Source organism: Annulohypoxylon truncatum (assembly GCF_022578515.1).
Source record: "Annulohypoxylon truncatum strain CBS 140777 unplaced genomic scaffold F4807scaffold_42, whole genome shotgun sequence".
NCBI lineage: Eukaryota > Fungi > Ascomycota > Sordariomycetes > Xylariales > Hypoxylaceae > Annulohypoxylon > Annulohypoxylon truncatum.
In genome coordinates this window covers 65,036-81,112 of record NW_025953828.1, presented here as the reverse complement: position 1 = coordinate 81,112, position 16,077 = coordinate 65,036, and the positions used below count along the sequence as shown (strand labels likewise).

The following is a 16,077-nucleotide window of genomic DNA, read 5'->3' as shown; positions in this document are numbered from 1 at the left end:
AAATGCTGGTATGAAAGCTATCGGCAAAGACCCGACATTGCAAGCTGCCCTGTAGTGACAACTTAACGGGCTCCTTTTCCCACGTTGCTAGCAACTAGTTGTGCTAAGCGATCAATAAAGCCTATTATGACTTAGAATTGATCCTTAGTTGATTCTTTGTCGAAAGTTTCTTGGGCGACATCAACACTCACATCCGTCTATTCGATCAAACGTCCCTCTACGATACGAATAACGTCCATTATTCTAGCGGTTCAGGCTCCTGGTTCGGGGATAATAATTGGGCTCTCATGGGTATTCAACAGTATCGTCCTACTAGGGTTGAGCCTTGAAGCCCAGGCTACTCGTGCCAGAGTTTGCTCGATAAATACGAATGATGATGTTATATCATGCTTTCTGCGGTATTTTGTTCACGCTTTGGTAGGTAACAAATCTGTATCCTTATTCTTTACTTGCTGTATGTCTTTAACCTCTAGTCCGGGTATCTACTTTGAAAGCCATTGTAGCTCTGCGCACCTATTAAACGGCTTAGCTTCCGTACCTCTTGACACGTCTTCCCAATGGCAGCAACACAGATTTATTCTACTCGAGCAGATCTCAATAAGTTCAGCTTCTGTAAGGCACGTTCCCATCATCCATAGTTCTGCATTCTAGCTCGAATCACTATCCTCTGAGTAGCCACCTGGAAAATGACATGGAAACAGTCTTTCAGGAAATATTGAGACGGGATGAATGAAATGTTAAAAATTACAGGTCACCCTAACGTTATTTTTTCTTGAAAAGAATGGGTTTGTCCTACTACGTTTGATTTGACTCCCTGATTTGCGATATATTCGTTTTACATTTAGTAGCCGTAGTCCAGATAGTGTAGAAATTAACTAGTTGTGCATGAATTATAGAACCGTGGTGATCAAGGATGCAGAATTGCCTTGTAATATGATATAAGAATTGATGATATTCAGATTCATGATCTTAGATAAGTAACTATATCGCTGCCGTTATTAGAAAGAGTGACCTCTCATGATAGCGAGTATTGCAAAGGTTGGGAATCTTTTAACCCCCTTTTTGAAACAGAAAATCAGAACAACCTCTTACTGCCAAAGTACCTAAGGTAGGTACTAGTCACTAGGATCACGGACCCGATATCCGAACCATCAAGCAAGCACACTATGAAAATAACCCCAGCAATGCTTCGCGGAGAATTTAGGGGAGCAGAGTGGCTCTATATCAAAAGTTCCTAAGTTCATACCGCTCATAGTCAATGTAGGAGTTTTCTTGGTAAGCGGGTCAAGTAATACTCTTGACGAAGAGTACAGCACGTCGCCGACTAACGTCTGTCTTCTGACTTGGACCTTCCCTTTGTTCCGGCCCTATGAAATATGATCGGCGATTTACAATTCATCAAAGAGCACCTCATTTTCCAACCATGTTCCAAAGGGACTAGTCGTGAGGACCTCCATTTTAGCTCAATTTTAGCAGTGGCCTTTCATGCGGCCTTCCACTTCCAATATCTTTAGCGCGGAAACTTGAGACTATCTTCATCATCGACAGGACCATGTCTCAATACTAGCGCCTTTCGTTGGGGTTTCTATCACTTGGGGTTGTCTTGACTGGATATAAACCGCGAAGGCCTGCCAATACAGCGCATGGGTTCCACAATTTCTTCGCTGTGACAGCGACGTATGATGAAAGTCTTGCTCGCGCCGAACGCACTTAATATACGGTTGAGAGCCGGCCAAATATGAGAGCCGTGATATTGATTCGAGATGGATCGCGGAAGCGTAAGTTGTTGTTGACGCGTGGAGTTTGAGATGATAGTCATCATCCCATTTCCATCGGAGAATAAAACGTAAATAGTCCTATTGGCCACCAAGCCAATCTAGTGAATGGTAACAATATATAACGTGGGACGACTTTCATTTAAGAATGCGATTGTCCTAATCGACTGATGATTAATTTGCGCTCTCATATGTGGTCGAACGGCCCAATCCGGAAACGCAACTCACACTTGGATTTATCTGCTTCGGCGGCGCGTTCCCGCTCTTTGCGCCGGCGTTGCACAACGACCTCGGCGTGCCGTGGTGTGATGACCCCGTGAGCATATACCCCAATGGCTTTCGAGCCAGTGCCAGTAATCCATTGGAAATGATATTCGGAAAATTCCTTTAACTTGTGCATTTCAATATAACGTGAGTAGGTATGGTATAATCATATAGTAGTTGTCATAGATTATGAGACAATTATGGAAAGGGGCTGAAAGCAATGTCACCCCGTTCCAGACTCCGCGTCACGTTGCAATGCGGTTACCTAAGTAGGTACCTGCTTAGTACGGCAGGTAGAGATAGTCTATTACAACGACACCCGTATCTGTTCGTAGGCCGCAACGTTAGCCACTTCCATTTTCGGCGATGTGCCTATCATGAAGCTATGAGCAGAGCACCTGGTATAGACTTTCTGTCAGACTTGCTTGTTGTACCGCTACAGCGCTTAAGTTTGCTAGGGACTTAGGTAGACTTGTTAGAGCGGTGTAGTCCATTCACAGCTATAGTGGCTGTAAGTCCACTCGGAAAGATCCAGATGCACGATCGACGTGGTTGTCCGTCTGAAAAATACTAGTCATCTGAAACATTTCTTTTTGTCAAGATTACCTAGGAGTAACCTATTATGGAACACACTCTTTACGTACTCCATTACCGATGGGCTTCCCATTCGACCGTCCCCAAACGCCGACGCTGACCTGCGTCCAAATCCGTGCCCGTCGCCGCAGTCTGTCCATGCCTATATCCTTACATCCATTACACTATCCCTTGCCTGGGATCTCAAGGTTACATTCGAAGTAGGCCGAATTACTTCTTTTGTGTTTATGACATAGACGGCCGCTGCAGCCTGGGGGGCGTTTCCGTTGTGGCAAACGACGATGCAGAAGACGAGTGGGGCTTCCTGCAGTATACCGTCATTCTGGGAAATATCAGTGGAAGCTCTCTAGAAAACCCGGCATGTAACTTACAGGGTAGAATATGAATGGATACGCGTGTTCTCAATATCCTTTCGCACTTCGATGAGTAGCCTATCGAGCGCATCCTTGGACCAACCTAAACCGTTTGAAAATACGGGCCACGAGAATACATCAATGATCTGTAGCGAGTTGATTCTCTGCATGGTGCCAATCTTCTGGCTTTGCTTTCCGGGGGGCCATGTGTTGGTAGGAACTGCGTATTTCCGCTCGACGATGCTCTCGAAACCCGTTTGTTCAAGGGAACGCTTGTAATCGAGGACGTAGAACAGGGACTTCCCTAAATGTTTCATGCCTAAATTAGTAGTTAGTTTCAAGGAAACATAAGAAAAAATAACAGAGAAAACACAGTTTTCGAAAGGACTTGCCCTCCGACATGAGTTTGTTCCATTTCTGGAACGCCGTGCCATCGAGAGATCGGTCCGGGGACTGAACGTGAAGAATCCACTCCTGGAACTCGACCCAGCCGCCGGGCGCAAGATTATCGTAGATCTGCTTGAACAGCTTGCGCTTGTCGGTAGGCTCGCCTAAGCTTCGCACGTGGATGAAATCAAACGGGCCGCCATACTTCCAGTCGTCGTACACGTCCGCAATGCCAAAATGGCAGTTTGGTACGATGAAAGGCGGCGGCGGTACTGGATTTAGATCTATCCCGAGCACTTCGCTGTCTGGGTTCTTTCGGGCTGCATTAGATGTTAGCATTCATGCATGGATGTAACGCTAAGGATCGATGTGGGACGTGCCGAATTCGACGGCCCATATGCCTGTACCCGTGCCGACATCGAGTACTCTTCTCGGTTTTATTACCGGGCAGAGATGGAGGTCGCCATCGTGAACTTCAACGCTTATGTCATGTTGAAGGTCTGTTGTTTGTTCAGCATATTAGCTTCGAAATAGGCGCAATGCCTAGCAAGCAAAGGGATGTCCTACTCATGCGCTCTTGTTCTTGCTAAACCGTGCGTTTTAATTAGCCCATCAATCATTGTAGCGGCTCCTAGTTAGTCGGGCGTACCTTATCCGAAGGGAGGAAGTAGTCTTTTGTTATATTACACGTTAGTACTATAGCCCTTTAGGGATGGGGTTACACGGAGCACGCACTCCTATTGAACGTGCGGCCAAACTTGTATACTATCGAGCGAAAGAATCTCGAAGAGCTCGAGCTACTAGCCGCCTTCGTAGAATCCCTGGAGGAAGAGATAGGGTCCATAGTCAGTTTCACTTCGGTTCTCAGGCAAAGAGCTATGCTAAACAGAGAGAACTTGGCCCATTTTTACTTACCTCCTGTGAGTCTGGCGGGGGGAGAGGGAAAGACCTTCATTTGGCTCATGATCGTCTTCCTCATCAACACCGGCGCCATCACCTGCACCGTCAGGGTCAAGCCGCGGCCACCCTTGCTCTAATGCCTGGTTGAACTATCGATATTACATATTAGCCATCCGTTAATTGCCTATGTAAGGGAACGGCGTTGTGTTTCGGTTTTTGGGGTTTTGGGGTTTCTTTTTTGTCTATGTGACGAAAATGTGATAGATCGGAAAAATGATCAATGGCCGAAAGGGGTAGTAAACAGCATTAGCGTAGCGTCGTACTCACATGTAAGCTTGATGATAGGCCCTCCGCCGAGCTTAACGCATACTGGAGATGGCCGGCAGCTTCGGCGGCAGATGGCGATGGCGACGGCGGTCGATCTGTGCTACCGCTGGTCGTTGACATGAAAGACGGTGCTGGCGGACTAGACGAGTGATAGGTCCCAGGGGGGTGTGCGGCCAAGGTGAAAGTGTCGGTGTATAATGGGGAACGAGGGCTATGTGGAAGCGGGGTACGGTGATGGCCAGAGGAACCCGAAGTGGCTCTACTACTAGCCGTCGAGGGTCTCACAGCCAATAACCTATGTCTCCCTCGTTCTTTTGGTGATTTCGAGGTGACGTTGGTCGCCTCCATCCGGTCAGTCGGGTCTTATTTCAAGTATTAAGTAACCTAGGTATATGGAGATGGACAGGAATTTGGTTGATCGTGGCTAACGGATCAAGAGCTCAGCGCTAGCTTCGGGCCGCTCCCGTAGTTGGAAATTCAGGTTCGCTCCCGAGGCATTTACGCCGGAGTTTGGATGAAACTTTGAGGTCTCAAACTTCATGTAGGTTGATGACCGAGAGAGAGAAAAAGGCGAGAATGGAACCAACTTACATTAAGTAAGCTAGCAGCACATGCAATCGAATAGTCACTTCATTGATGGAGGGATGATGACAGACAGGAGGCACGAACGGGATGGAGGGCGGAGGGAACAGTAACATGTAATTCGCGTGGGAATATGTGTCAATCTGGAGATGAGATTTTATTATTACAGTGATCTTTTTCTCTCTTTTCTCACTTTACCTGCCTATTCCTTTTACCATAAGCATCCTATTGCTACAAAGTCCCTTGTCCATAAAAGTGGACTATTACTCGAGCTCCGCTTATCCGCTATAATCCATAGGTCGAACGACCTCCTGGGATGCGAACTAGTGTTGACCCTCGCAGGCGAGAGCTCAATACTCTTTACCAGAAACGGACAGGACGCTGACAGGGTAGCCAAGAATGATATGCATATCATGTGGAGAGCACGTACGTATATACATACATAGTACATACATAGTACCTACCCTAGGCATTCTGGGCACTCAATAAGGCCCATAGAGCTGAGCTTGCTGACGGATTGGGGAAAAGAAGATCATCTTATTCTCACTCCACCCATCTTCATCCTCTCGGCCGTGTATGGCTGTGAATGGTTGCGTGGGGTGGAAAGGCAACAACAGAGGGGAAAGGGGGAGGAGTTATTACTACCTATTTTATTAACCCGAAAAAGTCAATAGTGTCAACGGCGCAATGTTTCTTCGAGCCCCTATTCTGCCCTATCATTCCACGCCATTTTCTCAGCTTTGACAACAAAAACAACAAAAATTGCACAATTAATATATTAAGCATAAATGTTATCTGTAGCGGGAATCTATGACCAAATTGTCTCACGGAAGATCTCCAGCCTGGTTTTGCCGTTGGTTGGTTGGTCAATGGCTGATCAATGCTCACGTTCAAATGCTACGCTTAGGTCTATACCTAGGAATCGCGCGCCAACCATACGATAGGTACCATATCACATCCGGCTTAGCTTTGTAAGCCCTTGCGGCTTTCCTACCTAAGGTACGGACTGCGGAGGGCGCTTATCAAGCGTAGCAGGTAAGTACGTAAAGTTGAAACAGTCCGGGCCGGGCACAATCGTTCTCGGGTTCTGCAATGTATTCTGTAGTCCAGTAAATACCTAGTCCTAGTGCTGCACGTGAAGAAATTTTCTCTTGCTTTTTCGTTAGGACCAACAACCAGCCTCGAGGTGACCGTAGTCCTCGGCAGTACGGATTGGCGGTGAAAATGGAATGTCTTACGAATTACACTACTATGTAATCTACTATGTAATATAGTATGTAATACTACCACGGTAGTACCGGAGGAGCGAAAGGGAGGACTAGTGTTCGGTGTCAGTAAGCAATTGTAGAACTGAGCCAGTGAGCCTACCTCAGAGTCTCACCCCCAGATTTATCATTGGCCATCCGAACGGCAGTTATATGCGTGAATGGCGTACTTATATTATTAATAAGAATTCAATTATACCTCATTTATAACTGATAGCACGTGGCGGTTGGATCGGTTGGCTTCGAAAAAGGGCGGGCCGCACTTCTACGGGTTCCCCTTCGACAGTCGCCTATCATGGTCGCAAGCCGCCCAACACTAGCCGGCGCGTTGCTGCAAAGACTGCATATTTTGCGTTCCTCTGCGCTGCAAAGGGAACGTGGTCGAGCGATTTGACACGTCAGAATGATCCCAACGGGGTGGTTCATGCGGTTCACAATTTATCGTGCGATTTTGATGTAACCTAACCCCTTGCAGGCGAGCTGGTCCAGCTTCCGGCTTCATCCTTCGACGGTAAGCCTGGTAATGTGTCCTGCGGGTTACCACTTCTGCTATGCCCTTTTGTGTATCCGTTGCAGCAGACCAAACCCTTCTTAGACAACAACGAATCCAGCCTGCATGGAATCTAACCCATAAGCTACCTTGAAATGACGCTTAAGCCATTGGCGTTGTTCTTTTAGAGCTTTCGACGATGGATCCGTGCCGTACACGTCCATAGCGACACAGCAAACCTACATATGATTCCGTCCCGTTGGATATTTGACTTACCGAAAACGCGGTGTCCCCATTGGCCCCGTTGGTTCCAAGACATGCAAATAACTTTTCAGCCATTTATTTCGTAGATGCTATAGGATAGCAGTTTCAAAACCGGGTCGAAATAGTTTTGAGACGAATGCAGGACTGGGCGAAATAGCGTTGAGACGATGCGGAGCTGATGATTATAGCGTCTTATATGTTTACTTTAGTTTAGAGTGCTTATCAAGGTTACCATCTTGGTCAATAGTCCCAGAGACGATGCGATGACGGTTTGCCCTACTTATCCTTACCTTATATAGGGCGGTATCTGCCATATTGGGCCATCACCACCGAGTTCCACTATACTCTATCCAGGGAGGCAAAGGTCAGACGACCTCATCTCAGTTTCTCGCACTTGTCCGTTAAGACCGAGATTTCCAAAGCTCAAACGGACCGGCTCGAAGTTTGTGATAAGAACGGGTGTGTCCCGCGAGCTGCGGCGAAGTTGGCGCTTCCGTTTCGAAAAGCATTCCCCACCATCAAATCTCCCACAGCCGCCGCCCCTTATCCTGGCACGTCAAGGCGCAACCTACGTTAGCTTTTGGGGATAATCCTTGACTATTGCCGCGGGAGCGCACTTCCGGCCTCCCGCCTCACGTCTATCACGATGAGCGGAAGCAGTGGCCACTCTACCTCGTACTCCTCCGCGTCTTCGAGCTTCGAGGAGATCAAAGATGCGACAACCCCAGGATCGGTCCCGATCGCGATCTGCGGCCTTGGCGTGAGACTTTCCGGGGGCATCCGGAACGCCGACGACTTCTGGAATCTTCTAGTGAACGGCCGGGATGCCCGCGGGCCAGTTCCGAGTAGCCGGTATAATGTTTCCGGGTTCGATGGTTCTCTTGGGGGCAAAGAACGCATAGAAACCAAATTCGGTTACTACCTAGAAGATGATCTATCACGCTTCGACCCTTCTCTCTTTTCTATGACACAAAAGGAGTTAGAGAGATGTGACCCTCAACAGAGACTGTTATTGGAGGTTACCCGAGAGTGCCTCGAAGATGCAGGCGAAACCAATTATCGTGGCAAACCGATTGGCTGCTACGTAGGCACGTTTGGTGAAGAGTGGCAGCATATGCGAGACAAGGATGCCCAACAAGTTGGTAGCCATCTCGTTACAGGTTCTGGGGATTGGATGCTTGCCAATCGGGTATCTTATGAGTATAATCTTAGCGGACCGAGGTGAGTTATCATTTCGCTTAGCCCCTTACCTGCAGCTAACCGAAACGTCATAGCATGGTCATTAGGACAGCCTGCTCGGCGTCGCTGATAGCCTTACACGAGGCTTGCAGAGCCGTCCAATTCGGGGATGCCTCGGCCGCAGTTGTTGCCGGCACAAATCTGATTCTGGGGCCTTCCCTCACTATGCTTATGACTTCGGAAGGGGTCCTATCTCCAGACGGGTCATGTAAAAGTTTCGATGCCTCGGCCAACGGCTATGCGAGAGCTGAAGGAATCACTGCCATATATGTGAAGAAGCTTACTGATGCAATTCGCGATGGCAACCCTATCAGAGCGGTTATCCGGGGCACCGCAGCTAACAGCGATGGTAAAAGTCAAGGAATGCTTGTCCCGCGAGGGGAGGCCCTCGAAGCACTTATGAAAAAGATATACGCTGACGCAGGATTAAATCCGGCTGAGACTGCGTTCGTCGAAGTACGTGTTCAACCGCCCTCTTTTTTTCCTATTCAGTATGCTGATAACTCTATAGTGTCATGGCACTGGAACCTCTGTTGGCGACCCCATCGAAACTTCTGCGGTTGGAGAGGTTTTCGGTAACGAGGGAGTATACATTGGTTCTGTGAAGCCCAACGTAGGCCACTGTGAGGGATCTGCCGGTCTCGCCAGTTTAATAAAAGCAGTCTTAGCTTTAGAGAATAGAACGATACCCCCTAATATCAAATTCAGCACACCTAACCCTAAGAGTAAGTCTAGAGTCTCCAGAGTATCCGTAGGCAAGGAGAATCTCCCATACTAATGATCCAACTTGAAGTCCCATTCAGAGAAAAGAGGCTTACGGTGCCAACTAAACCGACACCATTCCCCGCTCATAAAGCCGAAAGAATTAGTGTGAACTCCTTTGGCATCGGAGGTTCAAATGCACATGTGAGCACATTGATCTCGTCTCTACTATGGATTTGCACTTGCTAACATAACTGGAGGTCATCCTTGAATCGTTCCCAGATACGAAAGTATCAACAGGTCTCTCACAGTCGACCAAAAGACCAGAACTTCTTATGCTATCAGCTAATAGCCATAATTCACTAAAGAGCCAAATAGAGCTGTACCAGGAATATGTCTCCCAGCACCCCTCCGCCATACGGGATATTGCATACACGTTAGCTCTCCGCCGAGAACGGTTACCGCACCGGGCATATATGGTAATGTCCGGCGACAAGCTGTTAGAAACTTCCAGCATGGTGAAAACACCGGGAAAGTTATCTCGCCGCAAGGTCACCATGGTTTTCACCGGGCAGGGGAGCCAATGGGCCGAAATGGGAAAGGGTTTGTTCATAACCAGTTCGGAGTTCCGAGAGGATATCCACATAATGGACGATGTCTTGAGACACTCTGCCAGGCCTCCAAGATGGACAATCGAAGGTGAGTCTCCTCAAGGCCTTAAAGAGTATTGTAAAGTGGTGCGCTAACACGGCTTTCTCTTACCCCTATCTAGCGGAGATACTCAAGCCCATTGAAATCAGCGGGATCAACAGAGCTGAGTTAGCGCAGCCCATGTGTACTGCGCTTCAAATAGCAATCTTCAGGCAGCTAAAGCGTCTTGGGGTTATACCGACTGCGGTTGTGGGACATTCGAGCGGTGAAATCGCCGCTGCGTATGCTGCTGGACTGATTTCGCTCGAGTTCGCCGTCAAGGCCGCATACTATCGTGGTTTAGTGTCCTCGAAGAGCACGACTAGGAATGGCTCTATGGCAGCGATCGGGCTCGGAGCTAAAGAAGTGGCGAGACTACTGCCGGAAGGGGTCGTCGTCGCATGCGAAAATAGTCCTCATAGCACGACAATATCAGGAGATCGCGCGCTGGTGGAGCAAACGGTGTCTACGATCAAAGCGGTTAAGCCGGACACCTTCGCTCGGATGTTGAAGGTGGACATGGCATATCATTCCCGTAAGTGGAATTCAGCTCTGAGCTTCTCACCCGAATACGTCGATTTCAGCTAACCACCACGCTTCTACAGATCACATGGATCCCTTAGCTAAGGACTACTTGCACATGCTTCGGCAGGAAAAGAGTCCGACCGATAGCGGGGCGGGGCTTCGTCGGCGATCAATATTCATGTCGAGCGTGTCCGCCAAGGTGATTGACAACCCGACAGATCTAGGCCCGGAGTACTGGGTCGCCAACCTAGTCTCGCCAGTTCGCTTTAGGACAGCTGTTAAGAACCTATTTGAGCTACGAGGCGATTCCGACGTCCTATTGGAGATTGGGCCTCATGGCGCCCTAGCTGGACCCCTACGCCAGATCTGCAATGCGGGTTCGTGGCAGTGCAATTATGTAGCTGCCCAAAACCGGGGTAGCGACAGCGCCGTCTCTCTGCTAGCTGCTTTAGGAAGACTTTTCCAGGAGAATGTGACCATCGATTTTGCCCCTCTATTCGCGGGTGGCCGCGTCGTTCCGGGACTCCCGTCGTATGCATGGGACCGCAGCGGACAGTCGTTCTGGAACGAAAGCCGGCTGTCTACAGCATGGCGGCACCGCAAGTACCCTCACCATTGCGTGCTTGGTGTCAGGGACCCACAATCGCCGGATGCCGAACCGCTTTGGAGGAATGTCCTGCATCTCGACGACGCCCCTTGGCTAGTCGACCACAAGGTATCGCAGGATATCGTCTTCCCCTTCGCCGGGTATGTTGCCACAGCCGGCGAGGCCATCCGACAGGTGGCTGGCGCTGATCCGGGGTCGAGTTACCATATTCGCCATTTGGTAGTCCGCACGGCTCTCGTCCTGACTGATTCCAAGCCTGCAGAGATTGTGACAACACTGCGCCAGAAACGCCTCACGGACAATGATGAGTCCCAATGGTATGAGTTTAATATCACATCGTATAGCGGCTCCGCTTGGATAAAGCACTGCACGGGAGAGATCAAGCATGTCGAGGGTCCTAGCAGTTCTTCTTGGACTCCTGAGGGACTACCTCGCAAGCTGTCGAGCCCAACGTTCTACGAGACGATGGAACGCAATGGCTTCATTTACGGTCCCGAATTTCAATCTCTCACAGATATCGCCACGTCCACCACAGAGCAGGTCGCCGAAGCAAAATTGGTCGACAAGCACGACCATGTATCCGAGCCGTTTTCTCTCCACCCTGTCGCAATTGACGGTTGCTTGCAGCTTCTCATGATCGCAACAGCGCAAGGACTGTGCCGCAACTTCGATGGCCTTGCAGTTCCGACCTCGATCGAGGATCTCATCATATCTCGGGGCGCAGCAGAAATGCATGCCCGCGCCTGGACTAAGAAAGGCGACCTCCGACTCGGCGAAGTTGAGTGCGTCGCGGACGGACATGTAGCACTAAAGATGCGCGGTCTACAATTGACACCACTAGAAGGGGACGACGAGGTGGTTACCGAATCCATCGACAAGCACGCCGCAGCACACGTCCAATGGCTCCCCGACTTCGATTTCGTGGACCACAGATCACTATTCGCCGCGCCCAAGCCGCACCGGGCGCATCTCAGCATGCAACAGGAGCTCGCTTTCCTATGCATGGTCCAGGAATATAAAGCAGTAGAAGGGCTGACGCCATGCCAGCCTCACTTCGCCAAGCTGCGCGACTGGATGAAGAAAGAAATCCAAGACGCCGCCGTCGGGAAGAGCTCATTCCCACTCGTCGACAACCCGGCGCGCCTCCTAGAGCTGAGCTCCGACGAGCAGCAGAAGACGATAGACTCGCATCTAGCGATCCTGGAGAAGGGCTATCACAGCGCGCTCTCGGTCGGGCTTAAGCGCGTTTTGGACCAAGCGGCTGAGATCTTCGCGGGCACGCGCGAGACCCTCGATGTCCTGATGCAGGGCAATCTCCTCGCTGAGATCTACAACCACACCAGCTTCGGATACGGCGACTTCGTGCGCCTGCTCTCCAACACGCGGCCGAACCTGCGCATTCTCGAAGTCGGCGCCGGCACGGGAGGCACGACGGAGCTCATCCTGCGCGGGCTCGTCGACGAGGGCGGGTTCCCTATTTATTCGGTGTATACGTTTACAGATGTCTCGTCCGGTTTCCTGGTCAAGGCTCGAGAGCGATTCTCGTATGCCCCTAATATGGAGTACAAGGTCCTTGATATCAGCAAGTCGCCTGCCGAACAGGGCTTCAAGTTCGGAGAAAAGGATACGTATGATTTGATCCTAGCCGCAAACGTCGTCCACGCGACGCCTTTTATTACAGAGACGCTCGGGAACATAAAATCGTTACTGAAGCCTGATGGGATGCTAGTCTTAACGGAGCTCTTGCCGACGCTGCGGACGGCGAATTATATGTTCGGCCACTTCGCAGGGTGGTGGCTAGGCGAGGCCGACGCCAGACCGGCTAATCCCCTGATACCTGTTGAGCGTTGGGATAAAGAATTAAAAAGCGCTGGATTCGCTGGCGTGGATTCGTTCGTCTCTGATGACGAAGCACCTTACAACCAAATTGTCACTATCGTGTCTCGACCGCAACCTAACAGCTCGCCCGCACCCAAGCGCGTTACTCTCCTATGCGAAAACGAGGAATCAAGCGTGTCGAGTGCTCTAAGATCTCGTCTCCGTAACTCCGGATGGGAAGTTACCCCTTGTCGCCTGACGTCAACGCCCCCGGCCGAGCAAGACATCATCTCGTGCCTCAACCTCGAGAGCGACTGGTTCGTCAACCTAACCAAGGAGAATTTCGCTAGCTTGCAGAAATTCGCGAAAGCCGTTGAACAGCAGACGGTCCTCTGGCTCGCACAGCCGGTCCAGATCCGATGTAACGATCCTCGACCAGCAACCTTCATCGGCGCCGCCCGCAGTCTGCGCGCCGAAGCCGTACCCGGGCTCTGCACCCTCGAAATCAACGCCGACGAGCCGCAGTTCGCGGATCTAGTCCTCCAAGTATTCAACAAGGTCCGCGCGCAAGAGGACGTCGGTACACTAGGCCCCGACCGAGAATTCGCCGTCGAAAATTCGCAAATCTGCATTCCGCGGTACCACCCCTTTTCGCTAACAGACAGGCTGAAGGAAGGGAACGGCAAGAAATCGGCAGCCGAGAACACCAGGACCGCTCTGAACGTCGGAAAGGTAGGCTCGATGGAGACGCTACACTGGATCGACGAACCTCTCCCCGCCGACCTCCCCGCCGACCACGTCGAGATCGAAACACGAGCCGTGGGCCTGAACTTCCGCGACGTCGTGCTCGCGCGCGGCATAATCCAAGCCGCGACCCCGGGCCGCATCCCGCTCGGCTACGAGCTCTCGGGCGTGGTGACCAAAGTCGGGGCCGCGGTTCACGACCTGGTCCCGGGCGACAGGGTGATGGCGCTGTGCAACGGCTGCCTCGCGACGCGGAACGTGGCGCCCGCCGAGATCGTGATCAGGATCCCCGACGGCCTGTCCCACGCGGCCGCCGCCTCGATCCCCGTGTGCTTCGGCACCGTGATCTACGGGCTCGTCGACGTCGGCCGCCTCGAGCGCGGACAGAGCGTGCTGATCCACTCCGCGTGTGGCGGTGTCGGTTTGGCCGCGCTGCAGGTCAGCAGGATGCTGGGCGCTGAGATATACGCGACTGTTGGCAGCGAGAAGAAGGTTAAGTATCTGATGGACAAGTTTGGGATCCCGCGGTCCCGCATCTTTAACTCGCGTGATGCGACGTTCGCTGAGGGGATCATGCGTGAGACGGATGGTCGCGGTGTTGATGTGGTGCTTAACTCGCTGTCCGGCGAGTTGCTGCACGAGTCGTGGCGCTGCGTCGCCAAGTTCGGTATCATGGTCGAGCTCGGTTTGCGAGACTCGAAGGGTTCCGGTAGCTTGAATATGTTGCCGTTTTCCGAAAACCGTTCGTACCACGGCGTCAACCTGTCCGAGTTCAGGGAGCGGCCTAAGTGGCTAAGGAGGTAAGTTTTCTCTCAGTGATGCGGAATGTTCGCTTGTCATTATCGTTTTGTTGCTTACGGTTAATTACCAGGTTATTGAATACGTTCGTCAATTTTTACAAGCAAGGATTGCTCCAGCCGATTGATCCTGTTGCGATCTTCGACGCGAAGCAAATTTCGAGGGCATTCCGTCACCTAGAAGATGGTGACCATCTCGGCAAAATCACAGTATCTTTCTCTCCTGACTCTGGCTCACCGATTGAGTCAGTACCCCAGCGCCGCAACATCAAGTTCGACCCTGCTGCTACTTATCTTCTCGTAGGCGGTGTCGGTGGCCTGGGTAGATCTATCGCGACGTGGATGGTAGAGCGAGGCGCGCGCAGTCTGACGTTCCTCTCGCGCAGCGCCGGCCTTAGCGAAGTTAGCACGGCCTTGTTCACAGAGTTGGAATCTATGGGATGTTTTGTGACTGCTGTTGCTGGGCGTGTTGACAATATAGACGACGTGCAAGGAGCAATACACCGATCGAGGTCTCCTATCAAGGGAGTGATACAGTTGGCTATGGTCCTCAAGGTAAGATTTCCTTTTCGGTATCGAGGTTTTACGGCCAGTACTAACGAAGTCTCATAGGATACGCCGATGTTAGATATGGAATGGTCTCAATGGCAAGACGCACTCGCGCCTAAGGTCGCCGGTACCTGGAATCTCCACCGGGCATTCGAATCAAAGAAGCTAGATTTCTTCTTCCTGGCCAGCTCGCTCGTATCCGTCGCCGACTCCGTTGGGCAGGGTAACTACGTCGCGGCTAGCATGTTCGTCGAAGCCTTCTGTCGGTACCGCCACTCTCTAGGCCTACCAGCTTCAGTTCTCAACATCGGTCCCATCCGAGACGTCGGGTTCGTCGCCGAGAACGCCCATGCCATGCAAAACATCAAGGCACAGGGACTACCTCTGCTCAGTGAGCGCGAGTTCCTAGACTTTTTCGAACTAAGTCTCTTAGACAGCCACCCCGCGGAATCCGCGGTCGCCGCACCTCTTACGGTACCGCCGAAACCGTGGTATAATAGCACGCAAGTGATAATGGGCCTTCGGTCAGAACAAGACCTCGACGACCCGAACACGCGAACGATGTGGCGACGCGACCGACGTATGGGTCTGTACCACAACGTGCGCATCGAAAGCGCAGCTAAGACGGGCGAAAGCGACGCCCTGCAGGAGTTCTTAGCACAGGTCGCCGGGGAGGGCGGAAAGGCGCTCCTGAAGGAAGAGAAGAGCCTCGACTTCCTAGCTCGCGAGATCGGCAGGAAGATTTATGATTTCTTGCTCCGACCCGACGAGGAGGTCGATGTAAGCTTGACGCTTGCCCAGATGGGTCTTGACTCGCTTATGGCGATCGAGCTGAGACGCTGGTTTAAGGGCGCCTTTGGCCTCGCGATAAGTGTATTGGAGATTGTTGGAAGCGGGACGTTGATCCAGCTTGGGGGACTGGTGACAGATAAATTGGTTGAAAAGCTTGAGAGCGAGTCTCAGAAAGCCGCTTAATGTCGTAGTTTTTGTATTTTCAGGGGTCCGAGCGTGGTTGGGAGTTGGTAAGCACCTGGGGAGTCATTCGTTCAACCCTATGATACCATGTATTCATTTTCACGGGCGGTTGGATCATAGCGGGTTTTTTTATCATGCTGGTATGACTAGATGAGTTTGACGATGAGATTAACGCTAGTAATGGTTTCAATATATGCTTCATTTAATCATACCTTAAAGGCTTCGGGAAT

The 16,077-nt window shown here is 51.1% G+C and overlaps 3 protein-coding genes across 3 annotated transcripts; 1 reads left to right on the top strand and 2 right to left on the bottom strand.

Moving 5' to 3' along the window:
* Positions 1 to 2,341: 2,341 nt before the first annotated feature.
* F4807DRAFT_442774 (S-adenosyl-L-methionine-dependent methyltransferase) lies at positions 2,342 to 5,379 on the bottom strand. Its single transcript, XM_047999500.1, has 9 exons — positions 4,601 to 5,379; positions 4,289 to 4,422; positions 4,109 to 4,194; positions 4,023 to 4,045; positions 3,941 to 3,959; positions 3,754 to 3,873; positions 3,379 to 3,693; positions 3,005 to 3,305; positions 2,342 to 2,955 (listed from the first exon to the last, which is right to left on the bottom strand). Exons 1-9 carry the CDS (start codon positions 4,946 to 4,948, stop codon positions 2,859 to 2,861), a joined length of 1,443 nt encoding a protein of 480 aa, XP_047850010.1. The 5' UTR covers positions 4,949 to 5,379; the 3' UTR covers positions 2,342 to 2,858.
* Positions 5,380 to 5,812, bottom strand: F4807DRAFT_442757 (uncharacterized protein). Its single transcript, XM_047999499.1, has one exon. It carries the CDS (start codon positions 5,631 to 5,633, stop codon positions 5,394 to 5,396), a length of 240 nt encoding a protein of 79 aa, XP_047850009.1. The 5' UTR covers positions 5,634 to 5,812; the 3' UTR covers positions 5,380 to 5,393.
* A 2,035-nt stretch (positions 5,813 to 7,847) lies between these two features.
* Positions 7,848 to 15,847, top strand: F4807DRAFT_464575 (uncharacterized protein; the record flags this gene model as incomplete). The annotated part of the gene is made up of 9 exons (XM_048002143.1): positions 7,848 to 8,422; positions 8,476 to 8,896; positions 8,952 to 9,165; positions 9,234 to 9,346; positions 9,403 to 9,841; positions 9,915 to 10,367; positions 10,438 to 14,326; positions 14,398 to 14,878; positions 14,936 to 15,847. 9 exons carry the CDS (start codon positions 7,848 to 7,850, stop codon positions 15,845 to 15,847), a joined length of 7,497 nt encoding a protein of 2,498 aa, XP_047850008.1.
* Between the last annotated feature and the right edge of the window lie 230 nt (positions 15,848 to 16,077).